Source organism: Eubalaena glacialis, chromosome 18 (assembly GCF_028564815.1).
Source record: "Eubalaena glacialis isolate mEubGla1 chromosome 18, mEubGla1.1.hap2.+ XY, whole genome shotgun sequence".
Taxonomy (NCBI): Eukaryota; Metazoa; Chordata; class Mammalia; order Artiodactyla; family Balaenidae; genus Eubalaena; species Eubalaena glacialis.
In genome coordinates this window covers 17442136-17463601 of record NC_083733.1, presented here as the reverse complement: position 1 = coordinate 17463601, position 21466 = coordinate 17442136, and the positions used below count along the sequence as shown (strand labels likewise).

Below are 21466 nucleotides of genomic sequence, written 5' to 3'. Positions count from 1 at the left end.
ATTTAGCGTAATGTTTTCAAGATTCATCTGTTACCAATTCCAAGCTGGTACTGCTTGTCACGACAGGCCAATAAATGGAGAGACAAGTTGTTATGGCAAGGAACAACGAATTCATTTGGAAAGCCGGCAGGCCCAGAAGATGGTGGACTAGTGTCCCAAAGAACCATCTTATCCAACTTAGAATTCAGGCTTCTTTTACACTAAAAGGAGAGGGGATGTGGCCGGTTGTTGCAAACCTTTTAGTGACGGAATCCTTTGTTCTTGCAGCTGTCCACATAGGTCAGATCACAGTGTTCCTATAAACCTCCAACAAGACAATTGTTATTTTCTGTTCTGCAACCTTTTATCTCTATATGCATGGAAAAGTGTTATACCTTTAAAGGTCAGAGCCTTGAGATTGGGCTATCCTGTATATTTCAGGCTAAAGACAACATTCTTTTACAAAAGATGCAGATCCAGCATGACTAAGTACAGACAACAAAGCACAAAGGAAAAGATCCAGGATGGAGTCAGGTTTGTTTTCTCTGTTACACATCCATGTCAGTACTTCCTTCCTTTTTACAACTGTATAATATTCCACTGTATGGATAAACCACATTTTGTTTATCCATTCACTAGCTGAAGGACATTTGGGTTGTTTCCAATTTTGGCTATTATGAGTAATGATACTGTGAACATTTGTATACAAGTTTCTGTGTGGACATGTTTTTCCCTCTCTTGGGTAGATACCTAGGTGCAGAATTGCTGGTAACTCTATTTTTAACATTTAAGAAACTCCCAAACTGTGAGGTAGGGACTAATACCCCCATTTTACAGATAAGGACACAGGCACCAAGTGGTTATTGGCTAGTCCATAGCTATACAGCTAGTCAATGGTGTAGTCCAGAATTTAAACTCAGGCCCTTGGACTTCAGAGCCAGCTCCTAGCCCCTTGTTATCAGAGTTAGAGTCAAAATTCTTGCACCTAGCTCCAGGTGCTAGTGCTAACTGCTAATGCTCGTCTTTCTGAGGCCTGGTTGCCTCATCTGTAAAAATACAGGTTGGGCTGCATTTTCTTAAAGGTCCCTCTAGCTTTAATTTGCTGTCAGTTTAAGATTGTACAATTTCCATGATCTTCTCTGAGCAGGCCTCTGTCCCAGGTGTGTGTATGTCCTGGGCATTGTGTATCGACTGAAAACAGTGTCCCCAAGGCCTTCCCCACATCCTCAGGGAGCAGGCCAGCACCATGGAGCTGTAGGAAGCTTTGTTGTCTTCATTAACTAGAAATAAAAAGCAGGGGCAGGAGAACCCTCAGGAGTCCCCTTCCTCCTCTCGATGAAAGAACACAAACAGCCTCATTTTAGTCACCTGCTAAGGCACTGCATCCACACGTGTGGCTGCTTTTTTGCACAAGAAGTCCCCAAAGCCCCCATGCTTTTCTCTGAGCTGCAGGTGATGGACTTAGCACAACAGCTCAGAGCTGTGCTTGGGCCTGTCTGGGGACCCGGGCATCTGTTGTCCTCAGTGGTTCCTGTGGCTACCATCGAAGTATCCCTGGAGGGAATAGGTCCTTGGTATTAGGAGAGAGATGATTCTTCTACTGTAAGCTCCATCCCATCCTGCCCTCCTGTCTCACTGCCACGATCACTGCTGCCCAGAACACACACTATTATGTTGGACTCCCTGTGTTCCTGTGTGTCCTGCTGGAATTTTGTCATGTTATATATTGTGTAAAGTAGGTCACCCTCTGTTGGGCTTAGACCGCTTTAGTTAAACTCAAATTTCTCTTGAAATGGCATGCATGTGTTGTGAAGAGATTTTATCTGATGTAGCAAATTGAGTTTTGGTGCCAGATGAGAGAACTTAAAGTACAGAAGGGACCCATTTTCAATGCTTGCTCCTTTTCACATCACTAGTAATTCTTCAGCTTTTGCATGAACACTTCCAGTACAGGGAACTCATTTATAATTTCCAAGAGCAAACTAGAAGAAAAGTTTGGAAAAAGTATTTCTTGCCTCTTGAATATTTTCTCCAAACTGGTCTGAATCATACATTCAGTTCCACAACCATTTGTTAAATATGATTCAAGATCCAGGCACTGAGCTTTGTGAAAAGTGTAGAAAGAAAACACCTAGCGTTTGAAGAGGTCTAAGCAGCTATTGGTAAATGTGCAGCACAATTCCTTGTCACTGTGCTTCACAGAACTACAGTCTCTTCGTTGTCTTAATTACGCAAAAGGTTTCATTTATGAGAATTTACCTCTGAATGCGTGAACACAAAAACACAGTGATCTAGGGGGCTTCCCTGGCGGCACAGTGGTTGAGAATCCGCCTGCCAATGCAGGGGACACAGGTTCAAGCCCTGGTCCGGGAAGATCCCCGTGCACCACAATTACTGAGCCCGTGTGCCACAACTACTGAGCCTGCGCTCTAGAGCCCGTGTTCCGCAACAGGAGAAGACACCGCAATGAGAAGCCCGCGCACCGCAGTGAAGACCCAATGCAGCCAAAAATAAATAAATTTAATAAATTAAAAAAAAAACAAAACAGTGATCTGGACATGTTCAGCATTTCCACTCTAGATTTCTTCCTGTCTGTATGTACTGGGGTAAAAATTGCTAATGATTTGCTAATAATTGTGGGGTATTCTTCTAGATGCCCCATAGTTTTGCTGCTTGGCTGTGAATTAGGGTGCCACTGCTTCCTTGGGAGAGTGTTTCAGAAATGTCGATGACACAGAGCTTTTAACCATATCACGTATTAAAGAAGATAGCGGTACAGAAGTGTCAAGCAAGGAATGTTCCTCAGTAGAATTCTGGTTAAATATGAGTTCCGAACATCCTGACCTAGTAATCAAAGCTTTCAAGGACAACTTATTTACATTAACAAGTGTTTCCTACATCGGTATTCGTTTTTTTTTTAAATAAATTTATTTATTTTTTATTTTTGGCTGCATTTTGTCTTCATCGCTGCATGCGGGCTTTCTCATTGTGGCGAGCAGGGGCTACTCTTCGTTGTGGTGCACGGGCTTCTCATTGCAGTGGCTTCTCTTGTTGCGGAGCACAGGCTTTAGGCACGTGGGCTTCGATAGTTGTGGCACGTGGATTCAGTAGTTGTGGCTCGCGGGCTCTAGAGCTCAGGCTCAGTAGCTGTGGCACATGGGCTTAGTTGCTCCGCGGCATGTGGGATCTTCCACGACCCGGGCTCGAACCCGTGTCCCCTGCATTGGCAGATGGATTCCCAACCACTGAGCCACCAGGGAAGCCCCCTACATTGGTATTCTTGAAAGCAAGCTAAATATAGAACATCATCACAGTTTATATCTTTTTACTATTAAACCCCAAATCAAAGATTCATTTTCATTTTTCACATTTAATTAAAATAATAGTGTGCTAGAAATTTAGATTTTTTAGTTAAAAGATCTTTGTTTTCGAATATGGCTACATAATATGAACAATCCATTTATTTCTGGGCAGTCATTCCTGCCTAGATGATTGATTTAGTGGGTTTTGGTGAGGGCAAGCATTTGCATCTTTCTATTACACCCTTATAAAGCAAATTTTATTTTATTTTTATTTATTTATTTTTTTGGCTGTGCCCCGCAGCTTGCAGGATCTCAGTTCCCTGACCAGGTATTGAACCTGGGCCACGGCAGTGAAAGCCCAGAATCCTAACCACTAGGCCACCAGGGGACTCCCAAATATTGCCTTTTAATATTTCTCATATGTGTGTCTCACATAGGCCAGAGGACTTAAATTTGCCTGTGTCCTTTGATGTTAAGGCAAGCCCCGTTTTGGCATGTATATAAAGCTCCCTGTAGTTCACTTTTTACTATTTACACCATTTTAGTGTGAGTTTTGCTTCTTCGCATGTAAGCAAAATAGATGGGTTGTGTGGGGGAGTAGACTTAAGTGAATGGGTTCACGGATATGTGGGTTTGTTGGTCTCTTGTGTGACCATCGCCTGGCTGATGCTGCCGTAATCGGAGAGTTTCGGATTTCCTGTGTTTCTGGAGTAGACTCCAGAGGCAACTTTGTTCTTGTCTTCTTGATGAAGTTTTCTTCTGCTTCTCTTTACTTTGGGCCTCTTATTCTTTCCAGAATTAGATCAGAACTGTGCTCTGCCTTAGCTCCTTCCTGATAAAAATGAACCCTGCGGCCCAACTCTGAGTTATAGCTCTAAGGGGACTAGGAGAGAACTCCCTCCCCTTCTGCACAGTAAAGCCATCGGCAGGTGAAAGAAAGCAATCCTTTGGAAGTTCCTAAGCTTTTAAAACCTCTAGTCCTTAGGATTGAAAAGCTGGAATTAACAATTTGCTGTGCATGCATTTACAACCCTCTTTATCATAACGTTCCTGCTCACAAGTTTGTTCAAGGCCACATGTCTGCATCTCTGCAGTTGTGGTTGTCACTAGTGCTGTTCGCCCAGCATTTCTAGCACCCCTCCTCCGAGACACTGGGATGGTGTTTCTTGTTCCCCTGGGATTGGGTGGGGCCACAAGACTACTTCTGGCCATTGAACTAGGAGTAGGATCCTTTTGAGGTTTGCTTTGGGCTAGACCAGAGGAGCCTTCAGTCTGGAAATAATAGTTTCCTGCTCCTGAGTACTTGCCTGATGCCCAAGAATTAGCAGGTTTTCCACTCTGCATAGCAGAAAGATGAAGTGTTCCTGGCCTTGGGTGAACTTTGAGGATTACTTCCTGTTTTTTGGGGTATTTCTTTCCCCAGCTTCAGGAAGCTCCTCACATAATGCGCTGATCGGTACTTACCTGAGGACTCATGGGGGCCCTTTTGCAAACCTGCGGTGCTCGTGCGTGTGCGTTCTCTCTCTCTCGTGTGCTGTGATGCTCTCTCCTTTCCGATATGTCTGGGCCCTCCTGGACTCCCAGCTCTGTTGCTGCAACTCAAGACTTCTGGCTACACCTCTTCCTTCTGGAAGTTCTCTCTAGACATCAAACTAGTGCAATTGTGGCACTCACCTCATTTGTCTCCTCTCTCACGGATCAGCACACTGCCCTGCCTGACCTCCAGAAGCTGAAAACTGTCATTTCCCATATCTTATCTTTTGTTTTGGGTGAGAGGGTAAATGTGAACCCCTTTACTTCCTCTTGGCCAGGAGTGAAACTCTATGACATAAAATCCATCCTAAGTTTAAAGACAACCCTAAAATGTCTCCACAACCAAGCTAGTATTCTGGCTGTGTCTTCAATAACTGAAAATAGAATTCTTTTTTTTTTTTTTAATAATTATTTATTTATTTTTTTGGCTGTGTTGGGTCTTCGTTTCTGTGCGAGGGCTTTCTCCAGTTGCTGCAAGTGGGGCCACTCTTCATCGCTGTGCACGGGCCTCTTCACTATCGCGGCCTCTCTTGTTGTGGGGCACAGGCTCCAGACGCGCAGGCTTAGTAGTTGTGGCTCATGGGCCTAGCTGCTCCGCGGCATGTGGGATCTTCCCAGACCAGAGCTCGAACCCCTGTCCCCTGCATTGGCAGGCAGATTCTCAACCACTGCACCACGAGGGAAGCCCTGAAAATAGAATTCTTAAACCAGTTGGTAGAAAGTTGTGATTCATGGCCAGCTAGTCAAAACACTTTGAGGTAACGGGTTGGGAGTTAGGATATATATATCACCTTTTAATAAGTTAATATTAAATGCCAAATATATGCAACAGTAAATATTTATTGAGCACCTGCCATGTTCCAGGCACTGATCTACGTGCATATAGAGCAGTGAACAAAATACAGCCCAGCCTTGTGTCTTCCAAAATGTCACACACACACACACACACACACTTATTTTTGCAAAAGAAGACACAAGGATAAATCAGAAACAAATGAAATGGATTATCTAGAGGTTAAGGGGAAACGGGATGAGAGGGAAGGGCATCTAGCTCTATGCATACCTTTGTTGTATACAGTTATATAGTTTTGACTTTTGGAACTGAGTTAGTTTCAAATTAAAAAAATATATGGGACAGGAAAAATCTTAAACTGAATTGAAAGCAAAAAAGTTAACTATATACCAAATGGACAACCATACAGGAAAAACCTCGATGTAAAAAACTTTTGAAGCTACCACTTTGTGAATACACTGTTGATGTAAAGAACTTAGAAATCTTGTACCTGGCAGGTTTATTCACAAGTAATGAGTTACCATCACTTAGGGTGATGCACTGAGGACCAATGATCACGTATGTAGCTTTCTTGCCCAGTGTGCACCACCTCCATCTAATCCTGAAGAAACATCCTGTCAAACCCAAATGCAGGGACATGTTGAAAACCCAGCTTATACTATTAAAAAGTCAATTTCTCAAAAGACAAAGGCTGAGAAACTGTTCAGATTTGGGGGAAAATGCTATGAAGGACAGTATTGGGACAATTTGGTAAAATTTGAATTGTTATATAATAGTATCAATGTTAAATTTCCCGAATTTGATCACTGTGTTGTGATTATGTAAAAGAACATTGTTTCCCTCTGTGTGCTTGTGTGTATAGAAAGGGAAGAAGCAAATGAGGAGAAATGTTAATAATGGGAGAGAATGTTAACAATGGGAGATTCTAGGTAGTTGAATACTGAATTTACCTGGATGACTGACATGGTTCAAAATAAGTTAAAAAAAAAAAAGGGACTTCCCTGGTGGCGCACTGGTTAAGAATCCGCCTGTCAATGCAGGGGACATGGGTTTGATCCCTGGTCCGGGAAGATCCCACATGCCGCAGAGCAACTAAGCCCACGAGCCACTACTGAAGCCTGCGCGCCCTAGAGCCCGCAAGCCACAACTACTGAGCCTATGCATGGCAACTACTGAAGCCCGTGCACCTAGAGCCCATGCTCTGCAACAAGAGAAGCCACCGCAATGAGAAGCCCGCGCACCGCAATGAAGCCCCCGCTAGCCGCAGTTAGAGAAAGCCCGCACGCGGCAACAAAGACCCAACGCAGCCAAAAATAAATAAGTAAGTAAATTTATTTTAAAAAATGGTAGCTCTTAGTTTTATTATGATAAACTTTCCCGCAAAAAGATAGACCTAAATGCTTGATCTTTGGTGTACACCTTAAGTAAGTGTTTGCCTCAAATTACCTAAGAAGAAGCAAAAAAAAAAAAAAAAAAAAGAGAAAAAAGAAAATGCACAGAAGCTTGCAACTATATTTACTAGAAATACATTATCACTTGGAAGTTCCCTTCTTTAAAGGTTGAAGATTTGTTCCAGGCACTGTTTGTTCTGTTTTAATCAAAGTCCCCTCAACATGGCAGTAATCCTGGCTCTCTGGATGCACACAGGCCAAGGGATGGCGGGTTCCACCACAAACCCAACCCGAGGCACCACAGTGAGTCCTGAGGCAGCACTATGGAAGCCAGGCCTCTTCTGTGTCCAAGTGGTTGTGGAGTTGGCACAGCTGGGGACCTGAGACATGGTTCTCCTGGGCAGTCACAGCATCAGTCCAGCTTGCCTGTGGAGCTCACACTTCACCTTTTCTTCACAAACTTCTTTCTGGAAGCATTGGGATTTAACCGTCTCCTGCCGGCTCCCAAGGTGCTGTCTCGGACCTGCAAGGTAGCTGACCGGCTGGAGATGTCATTCTCTGCAAAGGGAGACACCCCAGCTATGTAGTCAGGGGCAAACACATCAGTTTTCTGCCTGGCCTTTCGGGAGAGTCGCAGCTGAGGGAAGCGCTGGTCCTCGGTCAGGTGGGGGTTGATGGCGTACTTGCCCCCTTTGGGAGTGGGGAGTGAATACTGCAAATAAGACGAGGAAAGGCCATTAGGAGGACAGGGATTCGTATTTATACACATCAGATCCTGTTAACGTAAAGCTTACCTGACAACTCTGCACGCGGGAAGATGACACCAATGGAGTCTATCGTCACTGCCTACTGTGCACTGAGTACATGACATGCATCTTCCCACTTGAGCCTACTCTCACCTCACAGATGAAAAGCAACATGGTATTTTGACTACATTCCCTCAACAAAAGACAGAAAGAATTACACTAAAACACAGAACCCTAGTAGGCAGGTACCATTTTCATAATGGTATAGGTTAGCACTTCTGAAATAACTACACACACACACACACACACACACACTCTCTCTCTCTCTCTCCAGTTGAACAAATAATTATAATTATGGAAAATGGTGTTATGAAGGGTGTTATGGATATTAGAGGGAGGGCTAGAATGAACTCTGGTGTTGAACTGAAACTGGTTATAAATTCAATTTTTAATACAGATAAGAGAAAAAATATTAATATGTGTATTTATATACAATATTTCCCATCTTTGTCCACTGTGGGCCTAGAATTAATGACACCCTAGGACAATGAGCACACCCACTGTCCAGTGCCCAGATCTTTGCTTCTAAAAACTTAAGAGCTCCTTAGAGAAATGGCTGATTCCAGGGCACAGGCAGGGAGGTATAAGAGTCGGAACAGCTTGCTGTGCCAGAAAGTAAAAGTGTTCCAAGAATAAGTGGGGCACATCAAGAAGACACAGAAGCCATCCTGAAGGGGCTCCATGAACAGTTTGAGTATCAAAATAAATAAGGATAGCAATGGATCACAACCTACAGACTACAATAAAAATCTATGCGACCACACTCATATAAATGATATATGGGAAAGTTCCTTTTTACAGCAGAATGATGGAGAAGAAATGATGGAATTAGAAAATCACCATTTGGCAACCTTCATTGTAAAAACTGATTCAGATGACTTTAACCAGTAAAAGTTTGATGAGAAACAGTATTCACACAGTATCAGACTATCTTTCTCTAAGTTACTTATTAATTACAGATAATAACCTTACAGGAAATTTGGTAATCTTGGTTTTGGTAATTATATTGTGGTTACACAAGAAACCTCCAACTAAGTGATCAAAGTTATCAGCAGTAAATTGGACACAGCCTGAATCTAACCAGGAGGAAACACCAGACAAACCCAAGGTAAAGGATAGTCTACAAAGTAATTGCTCTGTACTCTTCAAAACTGTTCAAAAATGTCAAGGTCATGAAAGACAGCAGACCTGAGAAACTACTTCAGTTTAAAAGAGACTAAGGAGACAGGACAATGAAATGCAACAATGAAATGCAACGTGTGATCCTAGACTGGATCCTGGACCCCAAACAAACCCCCTTCTCTTGCTGTAAAGGAAATCTGTGGCAAAGTTTGAATATGGTCTAAGGACTCCCCTGGCGGTCCAGTGGTTAAGACTCTGCACTTCCAATGCAGGGGGCATGGGTTCGATCCTTAGTTGGGGAACTAAAATCCCACGTGCCACGCGGCACAGCCAGAAAAAAAAAGGTCTGAATATGGTCCATAGATTAGACAGTATTGAAGTAATGTTAACTTCTTGGTTTTGGTAATTGTATTGTGGGTATCTAAGACAAAGTCCTTGTTTCAGGAAACACACACTGAAGTATCTAGGTGCAAAAGGGCATCATGCACAGTTTACTCTCAGATGGTTTAGGGGAAAAGAAAAAATATACATATAAATGATAAAGCAAATATAGTGAATGATTAAATTGGGAAATCTAAGTGAAAGCTAAATGGGAATTATTTGCACTATTTTTGGCAACTTTTCTATAAATCTAAAATTATTTCGGGGCTTCCCTGGTGGTGCAGTGGTTAAGAATCTGCCTGCCAATACAAGGAACATGGGTTCGAGCCCTGGCCCGGGAAGATCCCACATGCTGCGGAGTAACTAAGCCCGTGCACCACAACTACTGAGCCTGTGCTCTAGAGCCCGCGAGCCACAACTACTGAGCCCATGTGCCGCAACTACTGAAGCCCGCGCGCCTAGAGCCCGTGCTCAGCAACAAGAGAAGCCACAATGAGAAGCCCGCGCACCACAATGAAGAGTAGCTCCTGCTCACTGCAACTAGAGAAAGCCCGCGCACAGCAATGAAGACCCAACACAGCCATACATACATACATACATAAATTTATTAAAAAAAAAAAACTATAAGATACCATTAAAAAAAATTATTTCAAAATAGAAAGTTAAAAAAAAAAAAACAACCTTTCTCACATGTTTGTGACATGCACCATACCTGGAGAACTCAGAGCCAGGTCAGCCACACTCATACTTGCCTGTCTCTCAACCCTTCTCTCCTGATTCCTCAAAACAAATCAACCCCGCTGTGTATCCAGCCCAGGACTCTCTTGTGCTGAGTATTTACACAACCTACCCTTGTGGTTCTTGAAGCTTCTAGACATTCTACCCATCCTCAAATTCCCACACAAATCCATCCTCCACCATCCTGCAAACCGTCTCCCTCTTGGTGACCCCACATATATTTGGCCCTTGCTTTTTACCGTGTGGAATTACTGGTTATTTCTCCTTAGATTGCAAACTCCTCAAAAACCTCACAGGGAGGTTGAATTGTGAGCTCTCCCCACCTGCCTTGGTCCCTGGATCACAGGCTTTCAATAACTATTTTTAGAAACCAGGAGGGTTTGTTTGTCCTCTCTGATCATTTCGATCCTGGTGCTAAAAGGTCTCGCTTCCCCGACCTGGGCCCTGCTGTTAGGGGAGCGGAAGATGCACCACTCACCCGGAGGCCCCGAGGATTCAGCACCTTAGGGTTGCGGGAAAAGTGCATACGCAGGGTTCCATCGTCGCTGACGGTCACAGACACCTTCTTCAGTGTCTTGTTTCCACACTGTGCACAGAACACTCTGCTCATGTCAGATGTTGTCCTGCAGAAACAAAGGAGGTGCATCACACTGGAGCCAGAGGCAGCAAACCCCATCCCCAGAGCGCAAGGCGAGTCTCGGGCCTCAGAGGAGGAGACACAAGAAATGGGGACAGGCTGAACTGCACTGCACACATCCCAGACCAAGGCCGCCTGCCCTCACGCTGCTGATACAAGCACACTGCTGCTGCACGGCTCCCACGGCAAAGGTAAATGACACAAGGAGCAAGTTAGTAAGAAAACTGAGCACAATGTTGTTACAGTAATAATGAGCTCTTACTGAATTCCGTTAGGCATTATTCCACAAGTTTAATGTCAAAATAACCCTATGAAGTTGGTATATCTCCATTTTACGGATGGGGAAACGGAGGCAAGGTAAGGTAGCTTGCTCAAGGTCATAGAGCTAGTAAGTGGCAGGTATAAGCCCAGGGAATCTGGCTCCAGAGTCAGTGCTCTTACCACCACCATACCTTCTCAAGGGTCATATTATTACATTACTCAACTATTTCTGAATACCATGTGCCCAAGTATCAGCCTAGGCATTAAACCAGGAGGTGGCTCTGGAGGTGCTGAGAATTTACTAACAAATCATACAGGAAACACTATCAAAGCTGCTATGATTGAATGGGTATGGGTGCTGAGGCAGACCCACAGGCCTTGCCTCTCTCCCACCCCCTCAAGGCCCAACGATGGACCCTGAACAGGCAAAGCTGCTGTTGTCAGGGACCAAGCAGGAGCCCTGGTGTCTGTCCTTGAGGAATTCTCCCTCAGTTCCCAGTGGTAAGGACACAAGAGCTGCGTGAAACTGCCAGAGAAGCCAAGCCCCTTCCTGAAGTCTCTGCGAGTGAACTAAGCAACAGGGGCTAGGAAATAATTATTTTGTGCAAGAAACCATTCAGTCACTGGGGTTAATCTAACAAGAATGGAGAACATTTCCAAGTGTTTCTAAGAACGAATGTTAATTTGAGGAACTTAGAGCTTTTGTAACAAAGGACAATGGGGGAAATGAGATTTCATGAAGCAAAAAGCTTTACCGTCATGAGCCTGGCACGTTTACACACTAAAGGTTCAAAGAATGCAGAGGCAGTTTTGAGGAGTGGCTCCCCAGCAGACCTGCAGAGGACGGTAACAGAGATGGGCCCCGAGCCACGTGGGGGAGCAGGGCTTCATCCAGGCTACTCCACCGTCAGTGGAACAGCACTGGGGACACAGGGAGAGACACCTTACTGCTTCGGAAAGCAGTGCACACAGGCCTCCACAGTAAGGGGCTCCACCAGATACCCGACATGATGGCCACCATGTCTAGACTGAATCTGTGGAAAGGCTGGAAGCCACCAAGTTCCCAGGGCCATGCTTCACTCAACAGCAGGGCTGCAATATAGTCTCTTCCATTCCAACCAGATCTCAGATCCGGGGGCCTCTCCACACAACACCAGCCCTCACCACGAGAAAAACCAATTCATGAGGCAGAAAAGAAATGGGGAGGAGGGCATGGTCAATGAACTAAACAGTTCACCTCAACGGAGCACTTCCTATGCGCCAAACAAGCACTCTTTTATGTGACGATCTCCCTAGTTCCTCACAACTACCTTTCTAATTTTACATAAGAAGAATCTGAGGTACAGAGAAGCTGACCAACTTCTGCAAAGTCACACAGCTACTAGGAGACAGAATCTGGATTGGAACCCACATAGTCTGGATCCAGAGTCCACTTTTTTTTCAAATAGAAAATTTCAAACATAAAGTAAACCAAAGAGCACAATGAACCCTCATGGACCCATCACCCAGCTTCATCTCTACCCTCACCCATTCCTTCCACTTCTGTTTTATTTCAAAGCAAGTCCCAGACATTATCCCATCCATAAACATTTCGGCACTTACTGCTAAACGACTAGGGCTCTTTGCTCCAGAACCCACACCCTTAATCCTATACACAAAGGTAAGGACAAAAAACACCCGCCCTGGCTTTGTCAGGTGGGAGGTCACTGGCCACCTCTGTCCCAGGGCTTTCAGTGCCCTGGTGGGGGCAGAACCTGGCCCAAGGAGGAATGACAAGGTGGAGGGAATGCCTGTACACAAGGCAAGGCTCTCCTTCAAGTAGTCTGTAGAAGGTTTAGTAGTCTGTAGGAGGAGAGGAGTGTTCAGCAGAGGGGCACTGAGCCCAGGTTATCGGCTACATACTTGAAACAGCCATGGCAGCGCAAGATGTAGCTCCGGGCCTCGCGGATCAGCAGGCCGTTCACGGCCAGCACATGCAGCCCCATCTGGAGCAGGACATTCTGCAACCAACAAGTTAAAGGGAAACTGAACTCATAGCAAAACCAAGAATTGTTTAACATCTGCATAATCACAGTTAAAAGAACTTCCCAAACCCTGGTTTGGCTCATAAAGGGCTTCTGCTAAAGAAAAGCAAGCTTAGGATACCTCTCAAGACATGTAAACTAGGACAAGGACCCAGATTTTTCTTATCTCAAGTGCCATGGACCGTGACCATCATTTCGCCAAGGCCTCCTTTAGCAATCTCTCTTAACAGAGACATTTATTGTGTCAGAGCAAGTATACTCATTTCTGGACTGAAAACCTCTACAGTCTCCAAATACTTAACTGAGCACAGAACATTACGCACACTGAAAAGAAAAGCAGCAACAGATCATGAATATTGAACATTAGAAATTTAATATACCATATACCTTCTGTAGGTATACTATGATTCCCTAACCTCCAAGCAAAACTAAAAATTACCAAAGAGCACAAAGTTTCCAGAGCCAGGAAAAGCAGCATTACACAACAGCTCTGTACACACCCCCAAACCTCCAAAGGACCACTGCCTGTAACAGGTATGCCACCAAGCCCAGGGCCAGCCGATGCCCATTCCATCCACCTGCATGGCGAAGTCTGTAGTCACACAGCCGACCCGCACATCCTTCGGGATGGCGCACTGCTTCATCTCCTGCTGGACCTGCTTGATGTTGCTGGGGGTTATCCACCCACCCCCGTCATCATCACTGTCTTGGTCCTTCCTTTCTTCAAATCCATTCTCTTCGTTCTCTTCCTCACTTGGAATAGCCTCACCTTTGTCAATCTGAAACGTTAACAGAATTCAAACTTCTCGCCCACAGGAGCAGCTAGTCTGTTGTCATCAGGAGATCATACAGCAGGGCCTTACCAGCAGCTCCTGCAGTTCATGATCAATATTAGGCAAAGGATTTCTCCAGAACAGAAAGGAACTGAATTCTAGGTCCTCAGGCTCACCGACTGGGTGTCCATGTTCTACTGTTCCTCGTGTGGGTTTAGGCTGAAGTTAAAAGAAAAATAATTTTAAAACCTGAAAATTGAGAGGGTTATAGATGAAATGATATACGATATATAAGCTAGATCAGACAAGGATGGACAAACTATGGTATCTGTCTAGGTAAATTTGGTTCCCTCTAAACAGACAATTTGTGGAGATCTGACATGTAACAGAAAAGAGCATGAAGAGCCTGGCCTAAGAAATTACCTTTGAGGGCAGATGGAAACCAGTAATGTGTAGAGGAGTTTCTGGGTGCTGAACTGATGAACTCACTTTAACCTTTAAAAAGAAAAGAAAAAAGTGACAGCTCTAAGCAAAGAAATACAGGGTGAAAATTCAACATGGAAGAGTAATTTAAAAAACAGAAAACAAAATACTTCCCCCTGGTTATTGAAATAAAAGATATTCAATGTTTTTTAAAAAGTGGAAAACATAAAAATATATGTAAAGAATTTTTTTTTTTAATAAATTTATTTATTTTTATTTTTGGCTGCGTTGGGTCTTTGTTGCTGTGCGCGGCCTTTTTTCTAGTTGCGGTGAGCGGGGGGCTACTCTTCATTGCGGTGCACGGGCTTCTCACTGCAGTGGCTTTTCTTGTTGCGGAGCATGGCCTCTAGGCGCACGGGCTTCAGTAGTTGTGGCTCGCGGGCTCTAGAGCGCAGGCTCAGTAGTTGTGGCGCACGGGCTTAGTAGCTCTGCGGCATGTGGGATCTTCCCGGACCAGGGCTCGAACCCGTGTCCCCTGCATTGGCAGGCGGATTCTTAACCACTGAGCCACCAGGGAAGCCCGTAAAGAATTATTCAGGGATTCCACTACTACCAAATAACCACTTGAGGACATTTCTTTTTTGTCCCTAGACATAAAGGTTTAATGAACATCATTATGTGTAAAACTTGGAAGTATCTTTGGTTATATCCTTAGGATAAATGCCTAAGAGTGGAATTGCTGGGTCAAAAGACAGGCTGTTTTAAAGCTTCCGATACAAAACAGCTAACTCCTGCCCAAAAGACTGCAGGAAAGGGCAATTTTTAGGGATCTCAAATTGACAGACGCCAAAGCAGAAACCCAACTGAGCCACAAAGTCAGAGTTTATATAAAACTATTCCCTTCACTCCCATCGCCCCAAAACATTCTGGTGACACACAGATGTCTATATTTTAGGCATCACTTTTAGACTTCTTGGGATTGGAGGACTCTACACTTGGTTGAAAACAAGTGAAGGCAGTTCTGACTAGAATAGAATCATGAGCCCACTACAGTTTTGATGACCTTAGACAGCGGAGATCAAGTAATTCTTTGCAAACACTACTTGAAATTACTTATTACAGTATAAGGTTAATAATCTATCTTTCAAAATCCTCTGGCCTGGAAACAGGCAATGGGGTCCAGGCACAAAACCATTAGTCTCTTCAACTTAGCCAAGCTGGACAAGTCCCTAAAAGCACAACAGGAACCCAGAATTTTGAAGGTAGCAAGAGTTGAAAAAGATGGTAATCATTTAAAGTGTTCTTTCTTGCTTGCTTCTGGAAAAGAATTCTATTTTTAAAAAACTAGTGAGAGGGGCTTCCCTGATGGCGCAGTGGTTAAGAATCTGCCTGCCAATGCAGGAAACACAGGTTCAAGCCCTGGTCCAGGAAGATCCCACATGCCATGGAGCAACTAAGCCCGTGCACCACAACTACTGAGCCTGCGCTCTAGAGCCTGTGAGCCACAACTACTGAGGCCTGCGCACCTAGAGCCCGTGCACTGCAATGAAGAGCAGCCCCCGCTCGCCACAACTAGAGAAAGCCTGTCCGCGGCAACGAAGACCCAACGCAGCCACAAAAAAAAAAAAAAAAAAAGTGAGAATATAGTTGGTTTTTACTCTTTCTGCATTTTATTATTATTTTAATTTATTTTATCTATTTGGTTGCACCAGGTCTTAGTTGCGACAGGCGGGCTCCTTAGTTGCGGCATGGGGATCTAGTTCCCTGAGCAGGGACTGAACCTGGACCCCCTGCATTGGGAGCGTGAAGTCTTAACCACTGTGCCACCAGGGAAGTCCCTGCATTTTTAAATTTAAGCAACCTTACCAAGAACCTACAGGTCAAGACTGAGACATGTTTGCTAATTGCAATGTATGAACCTTATCTGGATCCTGATCCAAACAAGTAAACTATTAAAAAAAATTTATAAAATAATTGAGAAATGTGAACACAGATTGGATATTTGATGATATCAGGGAATTACTATTAATTTTGTGTAGGTGTAATATTGGTTTTGTGGTTATTTTTTTAAGAGACATACCTTATCTTTAGAGACACACCAAGAAACATCTATCAGTGAAATGTTAGGATGTCTGAGTTCAAAATATTCAGGGCTGGGGTTGGGTAAAGATGAAAACAGATCATGAGTTGATAACTGTGGAGGCAGAATGATGGGGACACTGGGTCCATTATACTATTCCCTCTACTTCTGTACATCTGATAGTTCTCATAATAAAAAAGTTAAAACAGATAAAACCAACAATCTTTCTTATTTACCTTTTCTGGTTCTTGTTTTAGGTGAGACACCCCAACAAACTCTGCTTCCAGCTGGTAGGTAAGTGCCAGTACTTGGATATCTGTGGCAGAGAGGCTGGGATAGTCTCCAGTTTTCTTTGAAAACTCAGTCACTGTAAACAAGAGATTCCCAACTTCAGTTAAAAGCAAAGAGCTATATGACCTTGGATAACCATAATTTAAGTATGAAAAGAACTTAGGATCAGTATCCCAAGAAAAACCTCTTAACACTTTCATCCATTTCCTGATCTTTTTCTATTCACAATTGATACATTTGTATTCTCTATCACCAAGATTTCTGCCAGTTAGGTTTACAGTGATGTCTTTACTGAGTGCAGATGAAGGAACAGAACAAAGTTAATAGAAAGTCAACAAAAGTTAGCATAATATTTGCAAATGAGAGTTCCTTATCTAGGCTTGGGTATTATGTTTGAATAGAAGGTCTCTTCTCTCCCAGCAATAAAATTCTTTGATTCTAACAATCCATATTAATAGAATGATCAGATTCCAAAATGGGACGGAAAGCTGATTCAGCCAATAATTGTCAATCATGAAACAAAAATATTGGGTTATTCTGTAACAAATATCAGTTTTTTATGTAAACCCACCCGACAAGAAAACCCACATCCCTATTTAACACAAAGTAAACTCCAGCTGTTGCTATTGTTATTCTCCTGAGACATCAATAACAAACACATACAATAATATCTTGACACATTAACAGAAAGGTGTCTTCTGCTACACTAGCACAAGGAACAATAAGTATACGGCTCACATTTTCTAAAAATGCAGCTATTAATTAAAAGCAGCTAAAATTCAGTGGGCACTTACTATGTATCAGGCACTGTGTTTAAAACTTTTCATTTTATCCTTCAGCCAAATCTTTTTTTTTTAAACTGAAGTATAGTTTATTTACAATGTTGTTAATTACTGCTGCACAGCAAAGTAATTCAGTTATACATATACATACATTCCTTTTTAAAATATTCTTTTCCATTATGGTTTATCATTGGATATTGAATATAGCTGTCTGTGCTATACAGTAGCATCTTGTTGTTTATCCGTTTTATATATAAAAGCTTACATCTGCTCACCCCAACCTCTCCCAACCCCCTTCCCCTTGGCAACCACAAGTCTGTTCTCTATGTCTGTGATTCTGTTTCTATTTCAGAAAGGTTCATTTGTGTCATATTTTAGATTCCACATATAAGTCATATCATATGGTTATTTGTCTTTCTCTTTCTGACTTCACTTAGTATGATAATCTCTAGTTACATCCATGTTGCTGCAAATGGCATTATTTCGTTCTTTTTTATGGCTGAGTAGTATTCCATTGTATACATGTACCATATCATCTTTATCTGTTCATCATCAATGGACATTTAGGTTGTTTCCATGTCTTGGCTATTGTGAATAGTGCTGCTATGAATATAGGAGTGCATGTATCTTTTTGAATTACTATAGTTTTGTCTGGATATATGCCCAGGAGTGGGAATGCTTCAGCCAAATCTTATGAAGTAAGTACTGTTAGTATTTCCTCAAAAAGATTAAGTAACTTGTCAAAGATCACACAGCTAGGATGCTGCAGAATGCTAAAGAAGTCACAAATAGTGTAGATAACAACATCTCCATTATCAGCCTTTAAACCCTAAAACACTTCCAACCACCTAGGTCCTTTCCTGGGCAGGATCATCGCCTTAATCCCTAACAAAAGAACAACGCTGACTCCTAAGCCAAGTGAGAGTTGTTTAGTTTTCTTTCAGGACTAATGTAAGGCCTAAAAGCCATCCCTTTTTCTGACTTGAGGCTGGCCTCCATATCCAAAACAGTCATCACTCTTATCTACGGAAAAGAAATGGGCGAGAGTAAGAGATCTGGGTTCTTCTAAATCTTAAATCTTTTTAACATCTTTATTGGAGTATAATTGCTTTACAATGGTGTGTTACTTTCTGCTGTATAACAAAGTGAATCAGCTATACATATACATATATCCCCATATCTCCTCCCTCTTGCAGCTCCCTCGCATCTTCTATTTTTAATCCAAACAAATTTATCGAATACTTACAAAGCGCTGGACACTGTGCTGAGTGATATTATTCCTCATTTAATGCTCCCAGCAACCCCTGGGGTAGGTACTATTGTTAATCCCATTTTACAGATGGAGCAACCAAGGCCTAGAGCGTCTGAATGATATTCCCAAGGGCACATAACTAGTAACTGGCAAGGCCTGGCTGACTCATGACCCAGAACTCCTCTCTCCCACCACGGTCTCCTAGATCGTGCAGTTTCTTTTATTTACTTATTTATTTTTTGAATTTTTGAATTTTATTTATTTTTTTATACAGCAGGTTCTTATTGGTTATCCATTTTATACATATTAGTGTATACATGTCAATCCCAATCTCCCAATTCATCCCACCACCACCACCACCACCCCCTGCCACTTTCCCCCCTTGGTGTCGATACGTTTGTTCTCTCCATCTATGTCTCTATTTCTGCCCGACCGTGCAGTTTCTAAATCAACTCTGATAAAGTATCCAGACTCCGACTAGAACCAGAGCAGGTTCAGTCAGCAACCCGGGAAACAGCTTCGCCATTAACACCGGGCAGAGACACTCACCCAGTCGCACGTATTCCGGGAAGGGCTCCTTGAAACGCAGCTCGTAGGGCAGGACTGCCAGCCGCCTGCGCGTGGCCTTATCCCGAATCTCGCTGATCACATCCCGAATGGTGTAGATGTTGTTCCCGATGTCCTGAGGGGAGACCGGCCCAACTCACACCCGCCCGCACCACGCAACGCGCTGCCCGATTTCCCAAGCTCCTTTAGGGGCCACCAGCCCAGACCCCGCTCCTCTCCGCCGGAGCTCCCTGTACCTGGAGAGCCGCGTCCTGCAGGAAAGCCCCTGCATCGGCTACAACATGCTCCACCGGCGCCATGTTGGTCCATCGAGACCGGAGCGTGCGTGCGCATGCAGATTGCGCCCGCCCCTCTGTCCCAATCCGGGCTTCTGGGAGCCGGGACGAGCAGCCGCGGCTAAGCGGCGTCTCCTGGCGGCCGCGCCAGCATCTTCCGGCTCAGGGCTCCCCAAGCGCATGCGCGGTGAGGCCGCCAGCTCTGCCTGGGAGGTGTGGGCGGGGTCAAAGCTTGGGAGGAGCGGGGGGGGGGGGCCACCCGAGGAAATTTGCTTTGGCGTCTGCTCCTTAGCGCCTTCTTTACGCTTAAATGCAAATAGTCTGTATTAGTTTCATTGTTAAGAGTCAATCAATACAGATGCCCTAATTTAAAGATCACAACAACCCTATGAAATAGGTACTATTTTACAGGTAGGGGGTAGCTGCTCAAGAAAACTAGACCCAACTAACATGGGTAGTTAGTGGGGTATCGAGATTAACACTGAAACAAACCGACTCAGAGCTGCTTTCTTACTACTGTGCCATACCGACCGCTGCTTGTTTACTTACCCCCGCTTCATTTTGAGCAACTTGGGTCCAGGATCTCTTACGCCACTTACATAAACGAGGCTCATAATTCCTTGCTGAGATTCCATAATTATGAGATCTGGTCTGTTAGAAATTCATGCTGGCGAATTTTGGCTGAATGATGACTTGAGTTTTCAGTCATCCATCTTCAGAGGTGTTGAGTTATTCTAAACTTTCTTTGTCAAGTCTTCACTCCAGTTTTTACCCCTTAGTTATACTTTATCCATCGTACCTCCAAAAATTGTTCACTGCCCTGGGGGGGTCTTTTAACAGGTGCCCAAATCCCTTTTCCTTCCCCAGATGTCTCAATTTTTTTCTTTTTTCTTTTTTCTTTTTTGCGGGATCTTAGTTCCCCAACCAGGGATCGAACCCCGGCCCCAGCAGTGAAAGTGCCGAATCCTAAGTGCCTAGACCGCCAGGGAATTCCCTATCATATCAATTTTTTTGTTCTTATTTCTCGATATTTTCAGTTTCTCTGCAGAATTTTACAATGCTGACCATTTCCTCTTTCTGGACTGTCTCCTTGCCTCACTTTGGTGATACATCACTATCCTGGTCCCCCTGTGTCTCTGATGATTTCTCACCCTCCTTCACTGCCATCTCTTCTGCCTTGCTCATGGGGCACCCACCACAGAACTGTCTTGGCCGCTGTGTCTAAGTTTTCTCTTTCACCAATACTATCTATCCCCAAGGCTTATCACAATTATCGCATTATCGGAATGCCTTTGGAATCTACAGGTCCAATCCCTGTTTATTCCCTAGACTAGCCGTTGGCCACATCTTTCTGAAAATTTTTGGCATCTTCACTCAGGAGGAAGGTTAAAACTAAGGTAGTTTTCTCTCCTGCCCCCGCTTAAACTTTCTTCACTGGTTGAGTTCCTATTTTTACGAATGGCATTACCAAAAAAGGCACTCAAGGTAAGAATCTCTGAGTCATCCTTATTCCCAGTCTCAACCCATACTCCTCTTGCTAAACTTTACTAATGTCACTTCTGAATTGTTTTGAGGTGCCTGGGTCTCCTCTCCATTCATTCTCATTACTCTAGTCAAGTTTTTATTTCATGCCTAGAAAATATAATCCACTCAACACTAACATTCCTATCTCTAAGTTCTTCCTCAATTGCTCCTGTTGCCTAAAAAGGGAGGGAGTATATAGAAACTAGACTCCACAATAAAAGAGGTTTATTGAAGTTGGCAATAATTCTGTAGACACTAGGGTGAAGAAGAATGATCTAGATCAGTGTTCTCAAACTTGACTGTGAATTAGGATCCCCTGGAGAGCTTGGAAAACTAGATAGCTGGGGTTCATCTTCAGTTTCTGATTCAGTAGGTCTGGGCAGGGTGGGAGAATCTGCATTTTTAATAAGTTCCAGATGATGCTGATGCTGCTGACCTGGGGCCACACTTGAGAACCACTGATTTAGGGGAATACCCAGGGAAAGAAAGATCAGGCTCTGAGCCATTCACTTTCTAGTAAATATTAAAAATA

At 43.7% G+C, this 21466-nt stretch overlaps 1 protein-coding gene across 1 annotated transcript; it reads right to left on the bottom strand.

Moving 5' to 3' along the window:
• Positions 1 to 6944: 6944 nt before the first annotated feature.
• NOB1 (NIN1 (RPN12) binding protein 1 homolog) lies at positions 6945 to 19539 on the bottom strand. Its single transcript, XM_061172925.1, has 9 exons — positions 19372 to 19539; positions 19118 to 19250; positions 16480 to 16610; positions 14164 to 14235; positions 13831 to 13959; positions 13546 to 13746; positions 12846 to 12943; positions 10524 to 10668; positions 6945 to 7710 (listed from the first exon to the last, which is right to left on the bottom strand). The coding sequence occupies exons 1-9, from the start codon at positions 19432 to 19434 to the stop codon at positions 7441 to 7443; spliced, it is 1242 nt and encodes a 413-aa protein (XP_061028908.1). The 5' UTR covers positions 19435 to 19539; the 3' UTR covers positions 6945 to 7440.
• Between the last annotated feature and the right edge of the window lie 1927 nt (positions 19540 to 21466).

Bases quoted from the DNA above. Each gene is read 5' to 3' on its own strand.
- NOB1 (XM_061172925.1), bottom strand. From the start codon at position 19,434: ATGGCGCCGGTGGAGCATGTTGTAGCCGATGCAGGGGCTTTCCTGCAG. The intron at 10,669-12,845 runs GTATGTAGCCGA...TTGTTTCTGCAG, and splicing joins CGCTGCCATGGCTGTTTCAA to GACAACATCTGACATGAGCA. The intron at 7,711-10,523 runs GTGAGTGGTGCA...TCTTATTTGCAG, and splicing joins TGAATCCTCGGGGCCTCCGG to TATTCACTCCCCACTCCCAA.